This window comes from Salarias fasciatus, chromosome 4 (genome assembly GCF_902148845.1).
Source record: "Salarias fasciatus chromosome 4, fSalaFa1.1, whole genome shotgun sequence".
NCBI lineage: Eukaryota > Metazoa > Chordata > Actinopteri > Blenniiformes > Blenniidae > Salarias > Salarias fasciatus.
This window is the reverse complement of record NC_043748.1, coordinates 5,838,917-5,864,022: the sequence shown is the minus strand read 5'-3', so window position 1 is coordinate 5,864,022 and position 25,106 is coordinate 5,838,917. Positions and strand designations below refer to the sequence as shown.

General features: G+C 43.4%; 1 protein-coding gene across 3 annotated transcripts; it reads right to left on the bottom strand.

The window, feature by feature from the left end:
* Positions 1 to 1,417: 1,417 nt before the first annotated feature.
* brd4 (bromodomain containing 4) lies at positions 1,418 to 24,543 on the bottom strand. Of its 3 annotated transcripts, none has more exons than XM_030090480.1 (19): positions 24,467 to 24,543; positions 7,629 to 8,007; positions 7,381 to 7,518; positions 7,160 to 7,295; positions 6,739 to 7,079; positions 6,241 to 6,624; positions 6,011 to 6,139; positions 5,664 to 5,894; positions 5,349 to 5,581; positions 4,919 to 5,250; positions 4,712 to 4,807; positions 4,254 to 4,640; positions 3,281 to 4,054; positions 3,084 to 3,190; positions 2,845 to 2,995; positions 2,638 to 2,768; positions 2,349 to 2,554; positions 1,739 to 2,003; positions 1,418 to 1,570 (listed from the first exon to the last, which is right to left on the bottom strand). In XM_030090480.1, the coding sequence occupies exons 2-19, from the start codon at positions 7,869 to 7,871 to the stop codon at positions 1,502 to 1,504; spliced, it is 4,353 nt and encodes a 1,450-aa protein (XP_029946340.1). In that variant the 5' UTR covers positions 7,872 to 8,007; positions 24,467 to 24,543; the 3' UTR covers positions 1,418 to 1,501. The 3 variants fall into 3 exon arrangements, with proteins under 3 accessions (XP_029946340.1, XP_029946338.1, XP_029946339.1); XM_030090478.1 differs by lacking the exon at positions 24,467 to 24,543 and adding an exon at positions 15,930 to 16,561; XM_030090479.1 differs by lacking the exon at positions 24,467 to 24,543 and adding an exon at positions 15,930 to 16,561 and having other exon boundaries at positions 4,718 to 4,807.
* Positions 24,544 to 25,106: the final 563 nt, after the last annotated feature.

Sequence of the window (25,106 nt, the reverse complement as noted above, 5' to 3'; positions counted from 1 at the left end):
CAATACGATACAGGCACTGGAGAAAAACACCATAAGAGACGAGTAGAGAGGCGCTCAGATCTCAGCCCGGCTCCACTCCGACAGAGTCAGAACTCACATCCACTATTTATCAAACGAGAACAGAGATAGAAATCAAAACTGTTTTCCATTTCGACTTCGGTAGGTCTTTATCACTGGGTGCCCACAGTAGAAAAGAAAAAGAAAGAAACAGAGCCCCGTGAACCATTCTCACCAACACGATTCAAGTAAGAGCTACAGAAAGATGGTGAGTGGTAGTCCCCCCCCCCTTCAGTGTGCTGGGGGGGAGCCGGGGGGGCCAGAAGGGGCCAGTGACGTTACGTTACGTTCTAAAGATTAATACAAATAATGGTGTGACACTTGTAGTGAAGTCATGATCAACTACAGCCCTCTTCTGCCAACCACTGGAGCTTTAAATAATCCAAAAAAAAAGAAAAAGAAGGCAAAACGAAAACTCGCTGATCTTGTCTGCCATAAATACTTACTGGAGCTATGATAATGCATATATTCAGGTTTGTTTCCCTCCAGGCTACCTACCATGACGGTCCAACATAAAAAAAAAAACAAAAAACAAAACAAAACAAACAAAAACAAACAAAAAAAAAAGATATCAGGTTGTTGTTTGGCATAGATGTAGCTGGCGGAGTGTGTCGGTGTGAAGGTTTATAGATTTAAAGAGGACAGGAAAAACGAAAGATCCAAAATAAACAGTTATTGTAATATAAGAAAATACTTCTTTACAGTAGATACTAGATGATGAAAAAAGGCTCTGCACTGCTCCCAGTCCTGTTTGCTTTTCATTTGTTTCGTTTGTTTGTTTTTTTTTTTTCTTGTGTGCAGGCCACAGAGCGTGATGGTTTGTTTAGGAAAGAGGTGTAAGGCAAACTGTACCTTCTCTGCTGAGAAATATACATGATTTACAGTATGGACGTGCCCCTCCCTCCCCTCCCCAAACCCCCGTCCCCCACCCTGACTCGCCCCTCCCGCCCCACCGACATGTGTTCACTTACAACAAATAAAACAGAACATATAAAGATCAGTCTTCTTCACCATCTTGGACATCTGGCAGTTTCAAAACGCCCCTGCACAGTCTGTCAGTACTTTATCAGAGCATTTTTCACACACACTGGGAGGTCTTCACTCGTGCAGGTTTGTGTGTGTGTGTGTGTGTGTGTGTGCCCACACACACACACACCGTGAGAGTCAAGTGTGACAAAAAGGCAACTGTGTCTCCTCCGCTGTGCCACACCTCCAGGAAACGACGTCCAAAAACAACAAAGCGTTGAGTGTGTGTGTTCGGCCCCGGGGGGGGCGGAGCCAGCTGCGGACGCTCGCCTGGCATTCATACTCGAGTCTCCGTGCGTCCCGATATGGGCGTCCTGTCACTCTGGAGGAAGTTTATACCAACCTTGTTTTTTTAAAATCTGTTCTCTTTTCTTTTTTTTTTTTTTTTTTTGCAGTTACGTTTCAGATGCTCCTCTCCTCAAAACAGGTTCTCCTCGAAGATCGCCATTAAGTCACTTTGGAAATTCATGTCTATAGTTGCTGCCATCTGAGGAGAGAAGAGAAGGGCTCAGGACAAGCTGGACGGGTCACGTGCTCATATTAAAAGCTCACTGAAAGGAATAAATAACTCCTGTTCAGAGGTCGACAATTAAAATTTCCTGCATCCGTTTGGTCTGAACTTAACAAATAGAAACAGGTGCACAGGTCATCTCACCGCTTCTCGCCGCCGCCTCTCCTGCTCCCGGCGCCGGGCCAGCTCCCTCTGTTGGTCCAGTGGGTTTTGTGTGGCGGGCTGGGGGGGTGTGGGGGGTTGAGGGGGCGGCTGGATGACGGCCGGCTGGGGCTCCTGCTGCTGCTGCGCCTGCTGCTGCTGCGGTTGTTGGGGAGCTTGGATGTGCTGCTGCTGCTGCTCCAGGCGCCTGCGAGGCTCCTCGTGCACTCTCCTGGGAGGCTCCATGATGTCCTCCTCATCCCGGCCTCTGGAATGATTCATAGCAGGTGAGCTGAAGGGGTCATTTTTTTGCTGAAAGTGGGTCACAGCTGCACCAGAGTACTACTTCTGGTGCCCTCCTTCACAGCTATAAACGGCTGAACTGCATAAAAGTGAAGGCCAGAAAGAATAAAAACAAAGCTGACAGCATATAGTTTTGTACAGAAGTATTTAAACCCAAGAACAGGGGCCACTATGAACACGCTGGTCCTCACTCCTCCTTTTTTGTGGTTATACAACACGGCCACTAGAGGGCAGACCAGATTGCCTCCTGACAGATTTCTTTCACATCTCGATCACGGCTTCCCTCCAAAGTGATGAACTCATGTCATACCGCAGTTTGTCCTGCTCTCTGCGTAGCCTGTCCTTCTCCGCCTGCTCGGCCTGGGCCTTCAGCGCCTTCTCCCTCTCCTCCTTCTCCCGGGCGGCGCGGCGAAACTGCTCGAAACTGTCACTGGAGGACTTCCCAGCTGAGAGAGGCGCCGACGTGGACTTTTGTGCGAGGCTGGCCCACGAGCCCATGTTCTTCAGTTTCACGTCCTGAAAACACACGCCGGGAGCAATCAGATGAAACATGCTGCAGAGCAGAACAGATCTGGCTGACGGGATGCTCGCACACACACCTGCACCTTCTTGGTTGCGGCGGGAGCTTTGGACTCCTGCTTGAACTTCTCCTTGTCTTGAAGCGATGGCGGCGGGCCGCTGGGCTCAGAGGAGCGGATCACAGGTCGAGAGCTCTCAATCGACTTCACATCTGCTCATCAGACACACAATGGTGATCACTATTCTGTCCCAACTTTGAGGAAAATGAGAAATGGAGGAGTTCTCACTCTGTTGGACGTGGTCTGGCTGACAAGGCTTGTTATCAGAATGTTTGTGATGGTCTGGCCTCATTGCAGGATTGAACGGCTCTCCTCTCATTACGGGCGAGGGAGGAAGCTTCTCCTCCTTTATTCCAACATGGCTGCCAGGAGCCCGCTGCTGTGTGGCAACAAAACGGAGTCAAAATTAGACACCTGGGGCTGCCGGCGAACGCTCCTCTATCAGCTTCCAGTGCTGAGCTGTTCACCTTCTTGGGCTGCATGTTGTGAGGCGGAGACTGGTGCGATACGGGAGGATACTGGGGAAGCTGAGGGGAATGCATCATGAGAGGTGAGGGGTTGTCTCTCATGTGGCCTGGCGAGAGAAAACAGGAGAATAAAACTCAGCAAACCAGACTATTTACACAGATGGAACAGATTATTACTTTGCAGAGCAGAGACCTACCGGTATTGTAATGGTCAGCCTTGGTGGTGCGAGGGGACGGCTGCTCCTGCTGCTGCTGGATTATCTGCTGTGCTTTGTTGGTGGACATGGACACCTTGTGTTGTGACACTTGCGACTGAGCAGAAAGTCCAGGAGCCTGCTGGTAGCTGAGCTGCTGCGGCTGCTGCTGCTGTTGCGTGTGCTGCATGTGGCGGGCTTGGTGAAGGGCGATCTGCTGGGGCACGGCCTGATGCGACGGGGCCTGAGACTGAACGGGGAGCGGATGAGGCGGCAGCGTGATCTGAGAAAGCTGAGACTGTCCTTGAACTGACTGCAGGATGGAAGTCGGCCCCGCCTGCTGCTGCTGCTGCTGCTGCTGCTGCTGGCGAGCCTGAGCCTGGAGGGACTGCATGGACTGCTGCGGCTGGCGGGCCTGCTGGAACTGCTGGAGGTAGAGCTGTACTTGGTTCATAGGCGTTGTGGAACCTGGCTCTTCGTCGTCTTCCAGCAGCAGCTGGGGAGGCTGAGAGGACAGCAGGCCTTGGGGTGTGAGCGTTGGAGGGGACATGGGCCGCCTGTGCAGCGGCTGAGGAGGGTGGAGGATCTGAGGGGGGAGCTGGTGCTGCGGCGGTGCTGCCGACGGGGGCTGAAGCTGCTGCTGCTGCTGCTGTTGGAGAACCGGCTGCGGCTGCGGCTGCTGAGGTGGTGCTGGTTGTTGCTGAGGGAGCTTGGGATGAAGAGGCGCTGCCTTGTGACTGGGCCGAGAAGGCTGCTGAGGCATGGAGCTATGCAAGGCTGAGGAGAAACAAGCAGAAAGACAACATTCAACTGGGACCATGGGTAAAATAATCTATCAGCCTGTGGTTTATTATGGCGAATGTTGGGAATTTTATTTCAGGAACTGAAACAATCCATTAATGTGAAAGAGGAGCAATATAGATGTTGCTAATTTTAGAATTGGACCCGTTAGATGTGCACCTGCAGACTAACTCACCAGGAGAAGGGAGGACGGGATGCTGGTTAAGGAAGGGGTGTGTCTCCGGGGACACCGGCCCAGCAGGATGAGCGTTGAGGTGAGGAGGTGCAGGCGAGGAAGAGTTGCCAGCGTGGTGAGGCAGATGCATGAGGGGCTGGCCAAAGGGTGGCAGAGACTCAAAGCTGGTCTCCAGTAACTGGGAGGACTCCAGAGGAGCAACGGGGGGAGCCATGAAGCCCGCAGGAGCTGGCTGAGACTGCTGCAGCTGCTTCAGCTGACTGTTGGACTGAGCGCCCACAGCCTGGGCCTGAAGCCCAGTCTGAGCCGGGCCGGGCTGAACGTGAGGATGGCTCTTCTTCATCTCTTTTGCAGGCTGGCTCTTCTTTTTCTGCGGTTTTATTATTCCTAAAGAAGAAGAAAAACAATGTAATTCCCATCTTATTGGAATGTAAACAGGGAAATTAGTCTCAATTGGCCTGTACCTTCAGCTTCACTGTCTGAGCTGGAACCACTGCTCTCTGAAGAGGATCCAGTCTTCTTGGAGGTAGCCATGGACTCCACAGTCTTTGCAACTGCAAAAGCAAGATAATATATTTATCCATGGCACAATATTCTAGTGTGTATCGATAGGAAGTTTACATGCCTTTGCATGGCACAACATAAACGTCAAAACAGTGGCTCACCTGGAACCTTCTTCTTCTTGTGGAGGCAGGAAGACACGTATCGCTCCAGCTCTCGCAGAGTTGAAGGCTTTAGCGTCTCGAAGTCGATCTCAATCTCGTCGGGGTTTGAGTTTTTTAGAGAGGGCTCTCTGGACTGGATGATATGCACAACTCGACCGAGCTTGTCGCCAGGAAGCTTGTTGATGTCCAGACTCAGCTGCCGCTTCTCCTCGTAGGTCATAGGTTTGCACTTTTCCCCAATCGCCGACGACCCAGTAGCTCCCAGCTCATCTTCCAGACTGGGAACCGATGGCAGGCTGGGAGGATGATTGCTCTTCATCCCTTCTTTTTTACTAGAAAAGCAAAAGACAGGTAAAGGTAACATGCTGAGTGCTACTGACTTTTTTTTTTTTTTTTTTTGGCAAAAGTCTGGAGAAAGTTTTAAACAAACCTGGGTTTTTTCTTTTGAACGACAAGGTCTTTGTTATTGTTGGTATTGTTCTTGGTCTTCTTGGACAGCTGTGGAACAGGTGTAGCATCCTGGATCTCATCTACAAGGCTGGGCACACCGCCTTTCTTTTTATGTTTATCCTTTTTCTTCTCTTTCTTTTCCTTCTCTTTTCTCTTTGGTTTGCTGGCTTGTGGTTGGGACAAGGCAGCCAGCTGCTCGTGGACAGCCTTCAGCTACATGAAGAGATCAGAACAGTTCTCAGTGGAAAGGTTTTAACAGGTCTGACAGCGGCTCGAATCCTCGCCGATCACTGACCTGCTCCTGGAGCTCTGCCAGCCTCTGGGCTCTCTCCTCTTCGGAGTCGTCTGTGGAGGACTCCGACTCGGAGGAGGAGTCGCTGGAGCTGTCGGAGGACGAGGCGATGTGGGCCAGGGGGGGCTGAGGCTTGACAGGGGCGGGATGGTGAAGCGTCGGCGTTGGGGCGGACACCAGAGGTTTGTTGTCAGGCTCATCGGGCATCTTGGCAAAACGCATCTCGAAGACATCCTATAAAATGAAACACAGTGAAAATTTAAAATTTGATTTGTAAGACCTACATAAAACATGAAAAAAAAAAAAAGATCTGGTGTTTCTTAAATTCCCAAGTGACAAGACGTGTGTACCTGTAGCTTGCGTGCCATCGCCACCACCTCATGGTCTGGTGGATTATATTTGTAGCAGTTGGAAAACATTAATCGAACGTCAGCAGCAAACTCTTGGGGTTCCCGATATTGCCTGTTTTCCAATTTTAACTGTCAAACAAATTAAGAATATTAATTGCTTGGCATTCTATAATTTACTATCATCAATACCTGTTGTTTTTTTTTTTGTTTTTTTTTTTTTAATCACACACCTTGATAGTGCTTAGATCCATGGGATGTTTGATGATATCGTGATAATCGTGCAGTCCCAGTGCGTCTACGTCGACTGGCTTGTAGAATGGCCAGGCGTAGCCAGCGTGCTTCTTGGACAGCATGTCCCTAACCAGACCAGCGCAGTAGCCCAGCTGATCCTGCTGTTTGGGGCTCAGACCGCCGCTTGTACCGCTCAGTCCCAGACCCAGACCTATGTGATGCTGGGAGTCGGGAGCTTCTTTCTTTATCATTTTCGCTGGCCGGGTGCTCTCTCGCCTGGGTAGCGTCTTCCCGGACTTCGACTCTGCTGGCGACGACTCACTGAGTTGGTCGTTTGCTGTGGGCGTGGTAGTGTCTGCTTTCCGTTTTTGGCTCTTTCTTTGCTGTACAGTCAAAAATATGATGGAAGCAGAGAAATTGAGAAAAAGGGATGAGAAAATTAATGATTGAAGATACAAGGATTTAACTGCAACTGTTTGACAACTGCCTGAACTCACTTTGGTCATGGTTATGGAGGTCTGCAGCATGGGAGCAGTGCTTGGGATGGACGCTTGCGGGAGAGAGGTCTGAGGAGGAGGAGGCACAGAGGTCATGATGGGAACCTGGGCGGCGCAGTCCGATTGGCCCATGGAGTAAGGAGCGCCGAGCTGCGGCGCGTGGCTCGGTAACGTTGGGGGCACATGAGTTGGCAGGGCCTGCATCAAAGGCTGGGGAGGTAGTGAAGGTGGGCCCTGCGGTGGTCCTCGAGTCTGCGGTGCTGCCGAGATGTTTGACAGACCACGCGTTTGAGGAGTCGTCGATGAGGGATCAATAATAGCTCCTGGTTTCAAGTTTAGACCTTGACAGGGAAACAATGTATGAATTCACCGTCTCACAGGAGGCAGCTCACCGATGATCTACGGACAGATCAGGTCCTACCTCCTTCTCTCCGGCCGCGGCCACGTCCCTTTCCCGTCATGACAACGATTTCGGTTTCTTCCTGAGGCATTTCTGTAACCTTTTGGAGAAAAACCTTCTCAAGAGCCTCAGCCATTAAGACTATGTCATCTCCAGGCTGCAGGGGGAGACAAACACTCTTAGTAAAGACAGATACTTTGGCATCAAGTAGTTCCAATGACTCCAGTAAACAGTTGCATTACCTTGTTGTATATGTAGCAGTTGGTAAACATTGTATTGAAGTCTTGGATACATTCTTGGGCATTCCAGTAGTAACTGTTCTCAAGTCTTTTCTTAATTGTTCCCATGTCCATTGGAGTTTTGATTATTGAGTAGTAGTCCTGAAATGATTGCAAAGAGGAACCAGTGAATTAAAATACAAAAGGAGATGTAAGAGTCCAGTGAGAATGCTGAAAACCTGGAAAATCACCGAAACAGAGTGAGTACTTACAGGCAGGTTTAGTTTGATTGCATCCACTGGGGCATGAAAAGGCCAGGCGAACTGGTGCTTCCACAGGGTTTTCACCACCACCTTGAGCAGGTACTGCAGCTGGTTGGTCTGGCGCTTCGGCCGGTTGGAACTGGTGTATTCTGGGGGTTGGGGATTGCCACCTTGCTGGGCCTGCCCCTGGCTGCTGCTGCCCGACATCTGCGCGGTGTCCAGGCCGTCCCCCATCCTGACCGGGTAGGCCATGTGCTCGGGCCCCGGAGCCGGAGCTGGAGCAGGGGCAGGGGTAGTGGTGTTGGCAGGACACCAGTTCAGTCTTGGCCCCGACACAGACTCCACTGACAGAGCACCACTGATCCCATTGCACTCTTCGCTGGACTCTCTGGGGAAAGGTAAAAACACGCTCTTGTCAGCATCGGCTTCACAGCATGAGAATAATTTACAATTGCATATTTTAAATGAGACTTCCAACTTATTATGAGTCAATAAATTAAGCTCGCGCAAACATGTTGCAGTATGCATTTAATGTCTCACTACAGGACGTGAAGCCATACACCCCCTGCTGCAGTTACAGTTTGCGACACGGAAAGACAAGTTAAACTCATGTGAGTCAATAGAAAAAGTGAAAGCAGCAGTTTATTGATGGCTGAGGGGAAAACATGCACAAGAGCCAGAAAAGTAATTACAATACAAATATATTCAGAGAAGTCTTAAGACGCAAGAAAAGACCAACTTCAAAATATGTTACATGATAAACTCAGAGTGTGATGCAGGGGCTCGTACTCCTGCCACAAAGCAAAACTGTCCTCAGTGAGTCTGGGTTGGTCTTGGGGACCTCTCTGTGTGGATTTTGCGTGTGTGCGAGTGTGTATTCAGCAGGTATGGTTTATAACCCACATATTACCCACAGTAAACGATAAATGCAAGTGTTTGTGTTTAAAATGTCCTTAAAATCTGTGCGAAGCAAATACAATAGTTTTGAAAAACATAAGGCCGAGCTCCATCATATTGAAGCACAAACAGATCAGAATACACTTAGTCCCTTAATATGTGATTTTTTTTTTTTTTTTTGTGGGTCAGTATGCACATACCAAATATCTCAGTGATCTCATAAAAAAAAAACTTGTATGTTTTATTATTCAATTGTTTCCTGTTGAAAACAAATTAAAGAGACTGCTATGCTTTAACACAGGTAAGCTAGCGTATTTCCTCAGGAAAAACAAAACAAAACAAACTTATTCAGCTCCCAATACTTGAGGAGAAACGTGGCCTTTTTGTTGTAATTTTCATTAAGTTAGAGGATGAAGAGAACAACTACACTGAAACACAGTTGACTGGCTAAATCTGATTTTTTTGTGTTAACTATCTAAGCTTTCATCCTGTTTCCTATAGACATCATGATTTGTCTTCACTTCTACTGTTGAATGTTTTATTTAGACTGGTTTCACAGGTTGTGGGATGTTATTGAGTGCTGAAATCAGTGTATTTTACTTTTATTCAAATAAGTTTTTACAATCAGGTGGTAAATTATCATTTACATTTTTAATCTTTAACATAGCAACATATTTAGTCCAGAATCAAGACAACTGATCCATTTACACAGATATATCCCCCTGGCTTTCAGTGACTTCCTCAAGAACACTTCAAGACATGAGGACAGGGGAGATAAGATCAAACCCTGCCTTTGAAAAACCAGCTGGTCAATCACCTGAGCCTCAGCTGCATCTAAGCAATCATTTAGCAGAGTGTCAGTCTGATCTCACTCTGTGTGTATGAGTTCCTGTTTTTTTTACACTGTATCAGAACATTTAAGGATTTTGAATTGGGAATGAACAGGCTTGAACATAGAGAGATGAGTGGAAAAGGAAAGCTGAGGCACTGTGTCATACAAGGCACGTTAGATGATCTGATCACAAGAGAACGGCTCATCGTATTTCAGTTTATAGACGATACTCGAGCGCTTCCTCATGAGTCTCACAAGTAACCTCATGATCAAATCTCAATTTTCCCTTTGATACATGAATAAAGAAGTAGTTTGTTACCTTTTGGAAAATGTGCTTTAAAAAACAGCAGAAACAAAAGAAAATATTGGCCGACCAAATGGAAAACAGATGGCATGTTTAGTGAGTGGTCCAATGAATTCCATTATGCCTTTTGCTAAGTATTTTTTGTGGCTTAATTTGACAGCAATAGTTTGAGAGTGAGAGCAGACTTTTGCTTCCAGAGAAGGTCAGTTGAGTGGGTGGTCTTTTTCTCCAGCCCAAGAAACAGTTTGCCTACACAGTCTTTAAAAAAACGTAGTATTCCAAAGTGGTCTAAGCTATTTGATCCCAATGACACGCAATGAACAACAATGCACTTTCAGTGCAATTACACTTTTGACTTCTTGTGATCAGATCACCTATTACACATTTTAACGCAAGGAGTGAACAGCAGTTGTGTGTTCAGAGAGTATTACATAATGTCTTCTTTCAGGTTTGGAGAAACGTTTTCAAATATCATAGAAATGTTAAGATAAAAGCAAGACCAAATATCCAGAAATGCTACACCAAAAATAAACTGCAAACAACAATATTTGAGAAAAAAAACAACAACAAAAACCCCCCACAAATGATCCCTGGTTTACATATTTGAACATTCATCAGAAAAGAAGCCAGTCTCTCAGTCTCACAAAGTGAAATGAAAACCCACAAAAGGCCCTTCAAAGGTAAACACACAACACTGTATAGACGTATGACTAATCCCATTCTTGATGAGTCACTTTCTGAGAAGAGGGAAGCAGTTTGCTCACCACATGATCACTCCCTCGGACTTCCCAAGGCGCTAAAAGGCAGCGGAAGATCTGACTAAACTGGCTAATAGAGTGACCGCATACGAAAAAGAAACAACACTAGTGTAGTTAAGATAGCACTCGTGAGGACAAAGGCGGGAATCCTGCCAAAACCCTAATACATGTATGTCAAGATGAAGGCAGATTTCCATTTAAATACTACAACATTGTAAAAACGTGGATGGAAACATCCCTTCAACATTTTATGAAGCTTTAATGAAACTAAACAACCTAAAATTCTTAAATTTTACCAGGGCTACTTCACTGATTCTCAACCTTGCAAGATATATGTGGCAGATTGAAAAAAAGATTAGGTCCATGGTACAAGCTCTGACAAATACAAAGTGAAATTAAAGGTGACATACAGATGAGAATAATTTGTAAAGTAGAAAATGAAAAAAAAAAAAAAAAATGCTGACTGTGGTTTCTCTTCAGTTGCAACAGCTTTCAAATTACCCACTGAGTGGACAGAAAAACCAACTAATGTAATCCACTGAAGTAACACAATTCTTCCAGCCTTGCACTGTTTGAGGCAAGTACTGAAGAGAGAGTGAAAAGAAGAAAGAAAAAAAAAAAGGCAGCAAGTCAGTGGAAAACAGCAACCCCTGAAAAAAGAAAGAGAGAGAAAAGGTATGACATGGTATTAATCCTTGCACATATTCTACAAATGTGTTCATCTGTCTTAGTGCTTTCTGATGATGCCACACAACATCTCGGGTGATTAATGCAGGTCTCCAAACAGACAAAAGAGTGTGTAGGCCACATCGCCCCTGAGCGTCACACAGGGAGCTTCAATGCTGGTTATTTGCCGCTCGTCAGGCAAGGCCAGTGATGCATTACGGCGGAAAAGCAACTGTCCAGGGAGGACTTGCACTTGTCTTCCTTCACAGACCATGAATCAGTTCCGCCTCATGTTTTCATGTTGTGCCAGGACATGACAACGTTTGTTTGGACTAATATACGGACTAATATCTGCCTCATAGTGATAACGTTTCAAAATGCTTGAAAACTTCTGGGTTGCTGTGATAATGTATTACATGACAAGAAATTAAGGTGGGTCTAAAAACTGCTGACCCCCTAAAAAATACTGATTAGTCATTTGTAATTTCAGAGGCACTGATGAAACTGCCAAAAGCGAGCATAAAGTGTTTGCAAGATACACATATATACATATAAACAAAGGGTTTTATTTCTAAAAGATACTTGTTGAGCATTTTTATGACGACAGCTATCACTTCACCCAGTCACTGTGACAAAAAGTCAAAGCTCTAACCTAAAACAACTCCTGACATGGCCCAGTGGCATGTGATCATCAGTACGAATAGCATTTCTACACCACTCAAGGAGCTCACTATTGTTGATTTTCCATGTATATTAATGTTGATTTTCACACTGATGATAGGGAAGAAAAGCACTGTGTCAACAAAAGCTGTCAAGAGAACACAGAGCACAATTAACACCTCTGACAGTTTTACAACAGCTATTGTACTAAAATGCACAGTTGTCCACAGCAGGTGTTTTACACCCTTTGTTTCAGAGTCTCCACTAGAAAACTTCAGCTACTGACATTTCCATTTGTGTGTTTCAACAGCTTTCAGAGTCATATCTATGGAAAATTATCCTTCGCTGTCAGTAATGTGAAATATATTCTTGAGGCCATCATATCACATTTGCCTGTTTATTGAAGCCACAACTGAATAATCTGCTGGGAAACAAATGGCTGTCATTTGCACTGTTTTGAGCTTGAAAAAACAGAGTGCAACACAAAGTCAAGTAATGTCCTTGGCGAGCAAAACAGTAAGGAAAATTAATTTGATATGAAACAATTCTAAGTGCATGGCAACATAGAAAGATTTGAGCTAGCTTAACTCCAATAACAACAGTTTAGTAAATTATTTGGAAGGCGATCTGTGATAACCTGCCTTCCCCAGAACTATAAAAACTGCTGTTTATTAACTCATGTTTGTGCGTCACCAGCATTGTGAATTAAAAAAAGACTGATTGACAAAATGCTTCAGACAGTTTTCACCTCTTCATATGTACACTTGTTTGTCAATGCGTAGAGAAGCCATTTACCATCATCTATAGTTACATACCCTGAAATAAATGTTTTTTTTCTCCCTCTGTATCAGTGCAGAAATGGCATGAAGAGGAGGGAAGATGGAAAGTGAATCAGAGCTGACTGAAGACTGACAAGAAACAACTGGTATTAGGTGTTACATGTACAGCAAGATCCTGCAGGTATGATAAAGGTTGCTGGGGGGCAGAGACAGTCAAACCTCCATAAATCTACTGTAAAAGTCAGACAGCTTATACCCTCACTGTTACTATTGAAATTACAACACTATAGCAATGAAACAAAGTATAAAAACAATGCAATAAATAACAACATACCCTACAAATTCAAGGCTTCTGCAGAACTTGACAAGGACTCCATCCTGTAGCAGTGCCAGTAGTAGTAGTGCCTGTACCTGGTGCCCTTCACAGTACCCTCTCACACGCAAGCACAGAACGACAGCTCATAAAAGCCCGAGTCCTACTCGTTACGTTTGTACATGTTTGTTCTGCACACATTTTTTTTAACATCCAAATTATCTGTTTGTCTTAAACATATATAATCAATGTGCGAGACAATCCATGAGATATGAGACTGGCATTAACTATCAGGTTACACATCTCAGTCCTACGGCAACAGTTTTTACTGAATTCAAAGTTTATTTTAACAATGATAAACTTGTGATGATGATACAAGGCTACCTGGCTCAGTTTACATCTGTTTCCTTAGCTATATTAAATATGCAATGACTTGTGCCCACAATGTATACAAGACAAAACAAACGAGCTACCCATTGCTAAATTCCTCTTTGACTGCTTGGCTGCATATTACCATAAATTCATGATTTTTATATGCTTCAAATGTCACAAGTACATTCAATTAAAAGAAATGTAACCTGCTTTCTGTCAGACCATCTTACAGAATTTTTTTTAAAGCACACCCCGAGAATGTTTTGTTTCCGAATCCCCATAAAATATTTTTATAATGAAATATTGTCCGATCCTGCTATAAAAGCACGATGCATCGTCGTGGTTTCAAGCTGGACATTTTTTTTTTGTACAGAGTTAAGTGATTAAAGCATGAGTTTGTGCAACAAAGACTTGAGTATTGCTTTCATAGCCATGCTGCACTTGGACCAAATGCTCTTTATAGCTGTATCAAAGTGATTGTAGCTGCTGGACTGTTGTCATTTTGTATTTACACACTGTGTTGCTGATGCTGCTGTGGTACTGTTGATACATAGCTGTTTACAGCATGTCGCAAACAGTGCTCTATTTACAGCAGCTGTCACAGCAGTTGGTTGGTTTTGTCACTCATTCTTTTAAATGATGCCAGTAAATGGCATATTTGGAAATAACTTGTTACTTTCTGTCAAGGTGAATACCTATTTTGAACTGAAAACAATTGAGGTTAGGTTTGATCCACTTGTTTTTTGTATTCTGATTGTAAACAGTGAATAGTGAGTGTCTGTCAGTGCTTTGATAAGATTTTTCTGTAATATTTGTCACAATAAATTAACACAGCACACTGCTAATGATGGACTGCCCCAATGTGCCAAAAGTGCTGGCATGTGAGATTAATCAAGTTTGCAGAGGACCACCACAGGTCAATCAAGAGGTTCACTTCCTGCTGCTGAATGGCCTGCACAGCTCCCAGCTCTGGAATAACAGTTGACCTTTGACCTGGACATACATCACTGCAGACTGCTGTGGAATGTTTTGTCGGGGAGGAAGTGGTTCTGGTTACTGGGGTTGGGGGTGGGGGGGTGTATGTCTCACACCAGGAAAGCTGGCCCCATGTCGAACCTCACAATAACTGTCCAACATGAAAGGGGGAGCAAAAACACAACAGCAAGATGCCCGATTTCCTCTTGAAAGTAAAACTATTAATCATTCATGGATGGGGGTGGGGGACGATATCAAGCAAAAATTCAGGCCTTACAGATTTCACTTTAGATGCTCACTAAGTGTCAGAACGATGCGCTATGTTTTGCCTGAAAGCAGGGAAGTAAATAATTAATGGGGATACAGTGACAAGGCCTCGAACACCACTCCCTGATTACCCACTGGCCCATTCACTCTTTCATGAAGCTACCAGTTTGCCTTCAGGGAGCAGCTCCCATCAACTGCTACTGTGTACTTTGGGTTGCAATATCTCGAATGTTTGTTTTCAATTAGGTTGTTTAAAAGACAGCGCTGAACAAATGCAACAATATTTAAGGACCACTGAGCTTTGATAAGTTGAACAAAATGGGACTATATCTCAAATTTCTGAAAAATACCTGCTGATTTACGCAGAGGAGGTGAATAGAGATGAATTACCCTCCTAGAAGTCAAATGTAGATAACTAATTTAGTGGAGATATAAAAAAGAAAAATATAAGTACATACACATGGCAGAAATTTGACCAAATTAACAAATTAAGCTTGATGCTGTATCTGGTCAGTACATCAGTATCTACAATCATCACAAACTGGTGCTATGTTGAGGAAAAGGCAGGCTTGGGATTTGTGTATTCACTTATGTCAGGGCACTTCTTTTATCCAAAATACGCAGTCCCAGCAGATGTAGTTGTTCTCTGTTTGTTTCTTTTACTTTGTACATAGCCTGAAGAAAAATGAGTCTTGCCAGTGTTGCTATGGTAACACTTCAACACTTTTTGGCTGGTGAACTGTATTTTTATTCTCCATGGTTCCAAAACCTAGTATTACCAATTTATTTGTATCTACCCCTGACCTGAAATGACTACTTACCTTAGTAAAAAACTGCCAGAAAAGTACAATTTGGTTTGTGTTTACATTTATATTACGGGTTTTTTTTTTTTTATTACAAAACATCTATTATTGAATAACACAGGCTGTTTCCAATATTGCCCTGAAACATTGTGATCTTGAAGAAGTTTCCAGAGCTGATTACAGGCAGTTAGTTTATGAGTCCGTTCTTGGATACATAATCTGACTCAAATAGACTCACCATGAGTCAGGCCCATAACAGGAAAAGGCCAGAATCACGTCAGGTCTTTCATGATACACCTCCAGCTGGAGGGGATAAGAAAGCCAAACCCTGCCAGGAATCAGGAGACATTTCCACTACAGCCACACACACACACACTTACTCAATAGTTCCCCTTCCCCCCCAAAAAAAACTCCATCTCTCACCAGGAGGTAGGCTCGTGGCTTCTGGCTGAAATCTAGATTACAATACAATTCTCAACACAATGCAGAAGCGATACATCTCAACTTGATTGGAAAGCTGTGCCAAATTACATGGCCGTCCCAAGAAATCTAAACTCTAGACTGTACGCTTTTTTGAAACATAGTTCTTAAATCATGTGTTTATTTTAGTTTCTGGATGACAGTAAAGTTTTCAGTTGACAGTCAAAACCATGACAAGTTTTGCTCTCATCAGCGAAAAATTACCTTTTCACAGAGACTGAATGTGCAATTTTTTCCAGAAGGGCATCCAGTTTCTGAAAATCCAGCAAATCGTTTGACTTGGCATGCATCTTGTAATCCATTTATGAACTCCACCACACAGAAAGCAAAAACCACGAAAGTGCACAAAAACAAACACAATGGAGTCCGTTATTCCTTTTCCTCTGATCCAAAACACAAATCAAGACTTCTGTATCCTTAAGGATGTATCCTAAATTCCAAGAGGACACAGTGAGTAATCCGTGGTGTATTCAAAGTGGAGGATGAAGACGGTTGTTCCAGGAAAAAGGCCCCTGCCTGGAAACCGTGGGTCCAGGCAGGGAGGAGAGGCTGTAGGAAACCGACAGCCGGCAGGCTGTGTTAGCTGTGTGAACCAGTCCTCTCTCTACCCCATCCCCCTCTCAGCAGTACAACGGCCCAGTTGCCACAGGCTCTTCTCTCCATTGTGTGTCCTCTTTCCTGCCTCCCAAACTTAAATGGACATAAGCAGCAAGTAAGAGCCACGGAAGGAGAGGGGAGAGGGATCCGAGGAGGTCCTGGAGGATCACTCTATTCCTCTTGCTCGCTCCCTCACCCTCTCTCACGCAGAGGCAGACCAGCATGCAGTTACTCAACAGTAAAAATGGCTCTGCAGCTTCCTCATTCACCAAGTCTCAGCCCACACACCCGTCCCTCCCTCCCTCTCTCTCTCAGGCTTGCTCATACTACCCCTCCCCTTTTTCCCCATCAATAGCTTGAGGTCCTTGCTCATTCCTCTCTCTCTCTCTCTCTCCCTCACTACTCTGTTACACCTTTAACACCCCACCCCCTTTCCTTCTTTCTCTCTGTCCATTTTATCATGCCCCACCCCCACTCACTCTCTTCCCTCGGAGTAATCTTGAGTGTGCCTTCCCCCACCAATTTAAGGGCTCCCTTATCTGCACTCCATCCTCTCCTCATCCAGCACTCATGTTCATCCTCCGGTGGGATCACCACAGAAACACCAGATCACCCATCACAACACTTTCAACTTGATCAGTGTGATTGAATGAGCACTGTGTCAAAATGGCCAAAGATAATATGCTTGTGGGCTATGTAATATATTCAACTGTAACACGAATCATATGATCAGTCTATATATTGAAAATTTTACAAAGTTTGAGCCCTTTTTCACACCTTTTGGTTTGACTTTCTTTCAGATTGCACTTTTTTTTTAGAATAGACCAAACACCTGGACAACATCGTACAATTACAACAGCTGTTCGTTTGGGGGCGCTGTCACTCAAAACGAACACTGACCAGAGGCAGTAAAGCCTGACGAAAAAGTAAACTGGCTCATTTGATTGGTCCGGACAAAACTGAAGTCCCCTCCCAATAGCCGGCTAGCAGCTAGCCGCAAACAACTGCGATATGATCTTCTCACTGTCAATCAATGGACGCCTGCACTTCCTCACACTCCACGTCAGCCCACCATGATAATTTTCCAACTCTTTCTGTGTGTCTGCTTCTTCTGACTTGAGCCGTTGGCTTTGTTTGTTTTGCGACCCAAATGCACTGTGCTCCAAAACACGTCCTCTCACTACAGCTAGAGGAAAGTCCAAGCCGAGATTCACGGTTTCAGGGGGACTGTTGTTCCCCTGGAAGATTTGGATCCAAATTCAGGGGAGTTTTCACACAAACAAAATTGATGAGGACTTTCCCAGAAAGTCTCTGAAGTGATCTCAGGTCCAGATTATAAGGGGCTGGTGTGAAAGTACCCTTAAACCATCCGCTGCACCTCCATGTAGGAGAGCAGTCTCCACAAATGACTTTCATGGTAGTACTATGATTACTTTGTAATGGAAGCATAAACCATGCCATCAGATGACTTGAATTACACTCAATATTAAATAGCAACATTGAACTGCTTAGACAAATTCATCTCAAGAGGGTTTTATTAACCGGTAATATCAAGAAAACTGATATTGTTAGTCAATGAATAAACAGTAGCAGTTTTGGTCTGAACTGCTAACAATCAGCAAGCTTGTAAAACGCTCACAGAAAGAAAAGAGATTGTTCTGTGTGACGTAAGCAGAGTCAGTCATTTATAACCATAGCTGTCAGGCAAAAATCTCAACTCAAGATACGATCTCAGGACACAAATATGATATAGTCTGTTACAATCATCCGACCTGTCTTACAATGCTGCCCCTCTTCAACACGGTGAAGTTACATCAGACTTTTAACCTCTTCTTCACTTAGCCCTAAAGGAGAGAATGAGCACATACTGCATTTAGTCAGAATTGATGCAGCAAAACTTTGTTTTACTCCTTAAACCAGATCTAAATCAAATCCACTGCTTATTAACAAGGTGCCTCTCAGTATTACAGCTTATGTACACACACTAATGTAAATGCTGTCTAAATCTCAAAAAGATCAAGCCAGGAAAGGCCACCCAGTGTAATGCATGATAGTTTGGTAGGTAGTGATTGCAATGCATGGCATGTTTTCTCAAGTGAAACAAGCGGCAATCCTTTCGTGGAGAACCAAGGCACTGATAGTGTCCTCACAGACCTGCTTCCCCATCCACGGGCCATATGCACCATTCCCTGAGACAATAAAGCAGCTGCTGGAGTGACAAAGATCCAACCTACAGTGATTCAGAGGAGGCCAAGCTGATGGCCCTGTCACTGCAAAAAATGGCGGGGTTTTTGAATTAAGATCCAAGGAAAATGGGAGGGAGGGATGATAGCAACAAGACGGGGGTGGGGGGGGGGGGGGGGGCAAAGTCGAGGAGTGCATTTTAACTGGGGGTTGGTTCAGAAAAAGAGGCAGCAGTGCACATTGAGATTCTGCAAGAAAATATGAAAAGCCTTCCATTAATCATAAGAGTACTGAAACAACTGAAATCCATAGGGACCAAGTGTGGAGAAATCCGGGAACAGGCAATTTGCCAACTTGACAAAGAGCAGCATGAACTAGTGTGCATTGAGTTACGTGATGAAAAAGAAAAACGGTGAAAGAGGAACTTTCAAGTAACAGCATGTTTTCTAAATCTCGGTTTACTAAACACTTTAAAAGGATTACAATAGTCTGTTCTGAAATTTCCATCCATCCATTTCAATCAATTCTGTCGCAGAGTACTGGATCTCATCCTGAGTGACTGAGTTTTGAGGTTGGCAGTTCTTCACAGGACAAAAATATTGAGACAAACAACTACACACAAAGTACAGATGTCCTGATTAGATTGGCAGTTTGGCATCAGTGCTGATATAATCTATTTTGACAGACAAACAGTGTTAATTTTTCTACAATAGCAGCTGTAAACTCACCATTTGTGACATGTCACAACGGTCAATGTAACAACGCCAAAGCAGCATCAGCAACACAGTGGATAAAATGACAGTGGTATGTATTATTATTAATATTTCAAAGCAGAAGGCAAAAAAAGCCAATGGCACTTGTAATGTATATGTAAATATGTTGGTAATGTGGAAAATTATTTTTGCTATATTTTGGTGCTGGTTTTCTGTCAAATCTACGGTGTTTAGTGTAGGAAGCACAATAAACATCTGTTTAAAAAAAAAGGGGATTCTCTTTTCGCATTGTGGCTGATAGCCTCCTTGTCATATAGTACCACTCAGTATTTAGCACATGTAGGAAGGGTGTCTCTGCATGTGACCCAAATGATGGTGTAGTGAATTTACACTTTGTTGTACATTTTACAATTACAATTATTCAATTTTACACAACGAACAGCACAAGCATGATGATATTATTATTACTTAAATTGCACGCATGTAGAAAAACCACTGACTACGACTGTAGAGCACATGGGCAGCAATCAGCATTTCTTTAGAGTTGCATTTGCCTTGTTTACATGGAGATGAAAACTGGAAAGCTACAAAAAAGCAGTTTTCAAAAAGTGTCAATTTCACTGACTCTGAACGCCAAATGTCAAATGTTTTCATATGAAAAGCGTTGTGTAAACAGAGCCTGAGACTCAACAGTTAATCTTGAACACATGTTTTTGGTCTGTGGGAGGAAACTGAGGTAGCCAGAGAGAAAACATGCACAAGGAGAGCACACAAACGCCACAATTCGACTCAAATTGGAGATATTTTTACTCTCAGGCAAAAGCACTCATCACTGCAGACACCTATGGGAAACTTACAGTGACCACAATTTTTCAACAGTTAAACAGTTAAAATTCTGCCATTAGTTTTTTTTTTAAATTATTATTCACAATAGGAATCAACACTGAAACCTTGACAAGCTTTGATCATAGCCACAAATCTTTCACGCCAGGCCACTAGCTGGTGCCACATTCTTGTACAACAACTACACACGCAAGCAGAAAACCAGACGAGGACACTGAAATGAATTTTAGTTGTCCTCCATTGACATATACGCTCCCTCAGAATCTGGTATGTGCAAGAAATGGGTCTGTGTTGACCCAGATGATGGTGTAAGTAAATGTACACTTGCTATAATACTCAAAATAGTAAGAAGCACAAGCATTATTCTGGGATATTTTATTGTCATTAATCTATTTATACATGTATAGGAAACAGTTCACTACATTCATACTGCCTGTGTAGTATTTCAGAAAACTGACATTGTTGTTTTGATGAACAACCCATAGTGTAACTAACATTCATTAATTTTCTATCATTGAAAACATGTACACAGGGCCTTAGACATGTAGATATTCAGTTTCAAAGATGAAGTTGTATCAAGATTGTGTTCACAACACCTGGAGCCTGTCGTACAAAGCTGGATTTTTTCATATTGAGATAACTTCAGGGATCAAACCAGAGTTTTCCATACTATGAAGCAAGCTAACTGGGGCAAATAACCACAGTAACATACGCTGAACTGTTAACCTGCTCAGGATGAGGTTATGTTCTGAATAAAAGATCAGTGAATATAAAAGCTCCACCTCATGAGCAGATGTCTTTGAAAATGACCTCTCCCACACAGCCTCAAAATATAAATGAAAGGAATGAAACGTCTATGACGTCAAAAAGTTAAATTGAGTGATCTCAGTCTGCTTATATTGTCTGATGAATTATTATCGTATAATCTCACGAATTTACGCATTTAGAGATTTGTTTTTTTCTGCCAGTATTCCTTTCTGGTTTTTGCTGTGACAAGAGTTGATTTTGGCTTGGATGTTGCAGAATTCGTCATATTTGTGCAGAGTGACAGTCTGCTTCTCCATAGTAAAGCAAATTGCTCGTTGGGATTTCTTCATGTTTGTGAATGGTCAAACTCTGTCTCTTTTATGTGCACTGATTATTATTGGGAAACCCTCAATTGAATTGCTGAGTTGATAACCTGCTTCATAGTACTGCTTATCAAGGGGGAGGGCGCATGTGTGGGTAAGTCAACCAGAAAACAGAGAGATATCCCAATCCAGCTTCACAGTAAGATATGACAAGGCTTTCAATAAAGTCATCATCTCCAATGTACAAGCAATCACCAAAGTAATTTGTCTTCAACGGCAAAAGCTTATGATATTTGTTGATATAGTAAGATGTACATAATACAGGAATGGGGTCCCTAAACCACACTAATATCATGGCTTTCCAACAGATGATAGTAAAACGATATTTATACACATTAACCGATTGCCTAAATATGTAAAGGTGTGATGTAATTATGGGCTGAGACAAAATAACCATTTCTACCTGTTGCTTCAGAAGACAGTTTTGCTTTATGGCTAAGAGACATTATTATGAAGCCAAGCAGCAAGATATGATAGAACTGCTGTAAATGGCTGAGGTAGTCAATGAAATGAAGATTTGTTGATGCCATTTCTCAATTGATTCGTCATTTCGTGTCCACAGGACCTGTCAATTTCCCGCAACCCATTTACTGTCGATGTCAGGTGTAGCAGTGCATGCTGGGTGCGTTGTGTTATGTCGTCCCAAAGCTGCCCTCAGTTCATTTGCATAAAGTTGATTCCAGTTAACTTCAAGCAAGTGAAACACAAGGATCAGACCACCAATACATCGCAAAACTTTTGTAGAATGTCTAAAGTAGTTTTGGGGTTCACACACCAGCGATGCTACACATGATTAAAATATGACTGATACACTCGTTAACACGGAGCTGGAGCATGTTGACAAGTGTATTGTTAAAGGCTTCCCTAAAGGACCCTAGAGGTAATGTATACTTTAGAACAGAGCAACTCAAACCTGGTCCTCGTAGGTCAAAATCCTGCATGTTTTCACTGTCTCGCTGCTTCAGCACACCTCAATCTGATGCTGATGTTGCCATCATGCTTGCAAAAAAAGCACAGTAACAAGCCCCCATTGCAATCAGGTGTGCTGCAACTGAAAGCAGCCGTAAACATGCAGGACTGTGGCCCAGGAGGACCAGGGTTGAGTAGCTTTGCTTTAAAGAAAGAAAGAAAGAAAAAAAAACCTACATTAACAGAATGTGCTATTAAAAAAAATACAGAGCATGTGAAACAATACACAGTCTCGAAAGCAAACACCTGGCATTAAGAAAAATGATTAAGAATATTAACAGGTGATAATGGCTTGCATCTTGATCAGTAAATGCTTTAGGAGCAAACAATGCTTAATCTTATATAGATCAAACAAAACTATTGCAAATAACTCATTGTGCTAAAAGAAACACATGTACTCACAAACAGTACCATAGATGTTCTTGCTCACTTATTTGTTCTCAGACCACACTCCTCTCTTCATTCAGGGGTCATTCACAACAACGAGGCCAAGGATGGTGTTACCATGGCAACTAAGCCAGGGAGAACAGCACCAAAAAGGAATAAAAATAAATAAATAAATAAAAGAAAGTCAATCTATCTTCTATACAGATTTATTCAGTTCAGGGTCGGAGGGTCTTGAGTTGATCCAAACTGATCGGCACAGGCAGGTACAGCATGGGTAAGTCACAAGTCCATCACAGAGCACGCAAAAGGAGGCAGACAACCACACACATTCACATTAACATCCATATGCATTCCAGAGTGACCATTTAACCTTAAATGTATGACTTCAGTCTGTGGGAGGACAACTGACTACCGAAAGATGACTCAAAGACACAAAAAGAACATGCAAACAATGCACAGAAAGGCCTATCATCCAGGAAAATTGTCACTTTGAGATGAGACCAATAAACATATAACATAAAGAGTGATACAAGATAGTATGAACAGTTAAGATTAAAAGTTCAAGATACTACTGGCCCAGTAACTTTAAAACACTTTGATAAAGACATTAAGGAGCAGTTGATCAGTTCATGCAGGTACTACATGTAAAATGTTTTTTAAATATGCCTGATTGCTTTAGTGATCGACTCATCACTGCACGTCCTTTGACCCAATTCTTTCATTTATTTGTACACTTACAAGGCGTAAACAGTAGGAACTGTTTCACTTTCTGAATGAGATAGCCTAGTGTATGATTTTTAAACAATCCCAATACATCCAGCTCAGGGGCACAGAAAAGCAAGATTCTGAAGAAATACAATAAAGATGAGGCACACATAAATCAGTACACACAAATCTTTAACACTGCTTCAACCTCATTGCACCTGTAAGGGAAAGAAATCTGGTAGATAACTGCAACTGAGGTAGTGGGTCCTATTAAACACACTTGGATGTCATTACACATGGGGTTTTCAACTACAATAGCAAAGGTAAATGTACATAGAAAAACACTTTTCACGTGTATAAAGCTGAAGGTTTCTGTATCAGGGATACAGCTGGACACTATGCTAAGTAACGGTCTCTGTGTGAGTAATTTGTCAAGCAGCAGGGTTAGTGCCAGTGCTTTGTGTCAATAACACCCCATCATAATGCTGATAATAGCACTGCAGCCCAAACACTTCAGTCTGAAACAGGACCTTTGCCAAAGTGGCTGAATAACACAATACACTGAAAAGTAACGAGCCACCATCGACGAGGAGCCAAGACCTTAACGTTAGGCCACAGGGCATAGATTGTTGCCCGGGTTTCGTAATGGACGTCAGTTCTGTGCAGAGCAGAGAAGAAACCAGAACAAGGGGATCGTCTCTTGTTTCCGAGAAGGTTTGGGTAAGCTCTGGGGAATGGACAACACACTTGTGTTTTTTGTTATCTGCTCAGTTGATTGCATTCTCAGCAAATAGTCTCAGACTGAGTGTGCGCCATCATCACCGTGTCGGCGTCACAGTCTCCCACAACAGAAGACAGACGACGAGCAAACTAGCATTGGATGCTCAACACGGCGGTCGTACAGCCATTAGCCGGAGCAATTTTGGCGTAATTGTGACCAGAAATGAGTGAGGCAGGCGGGGAATGACAGACAGACACACAATGTCGGTGCCGTTATTGTGTCTTTTGAGAGACAAGTGCTATCTAGCCTTAGCTAGCAAGCTAGCTCGCCAGCAAAGGCCGCTGTGCAACAGAACGGTATCAGTGGGCGCCGGGCATCAGTGCTACCTCTGTAGCCTTTACACCACCGTCAAACGACTCCCCTGTCGTCTATTCATTCTTTTCGCCAAGGCAAAGCGGCCAGTAGAGCAATGTTGGAATCAACGACGTTTACCTGGGTTTATCAGGTTGTCAGGACGCGCGGGATCTTTCTCTCCGAGGATCCTGAACACCTCTCGTTGTCGCTGACGTCACGCGTAGGTCTTCGTTTGGGCACGTAAATGACGCGTCACGGACCGTCTGCGATTTAGCGGCAACTGGAGAGAATTCCTGTAGAGAATGTAACAAAACAGGACAAGATCTGTGTGACTAAAACCAAAATTTCACGCTTTCCTTGAGATATTATGTCACTATTTTTATTTTTTCAAATGTATGGAGAAAAAGAATGCTGTATAACTAATTATTTTCCCTTTTTTTCTTCAAGTTCTTCTTTTATTCTGTACGTTTTGTATTTTGTGACGTTTGTCTATTGCCTATTAACAATGCTACTGTGCCATATATAGTTTGTAAATTTCAGTTTTGTTCAGTCACAAAATAGAAACAAAAACAGACAATATATAATATTTAAACCCCCTTTCACCCTTTCCTGTCAAGTAGAAGATATTGTGATGCAAAAACTGTAATAATCAACAATTTTCAGTGGTTTGATCCTTTGAAAATCTTTTTAAATAGTTTCTGCGTTTTATTCATTCAACCACAGTTACTGTGACTTTGATTATTTTGTTTTTACCTTGGTGTTTTAATATTATTCTTAA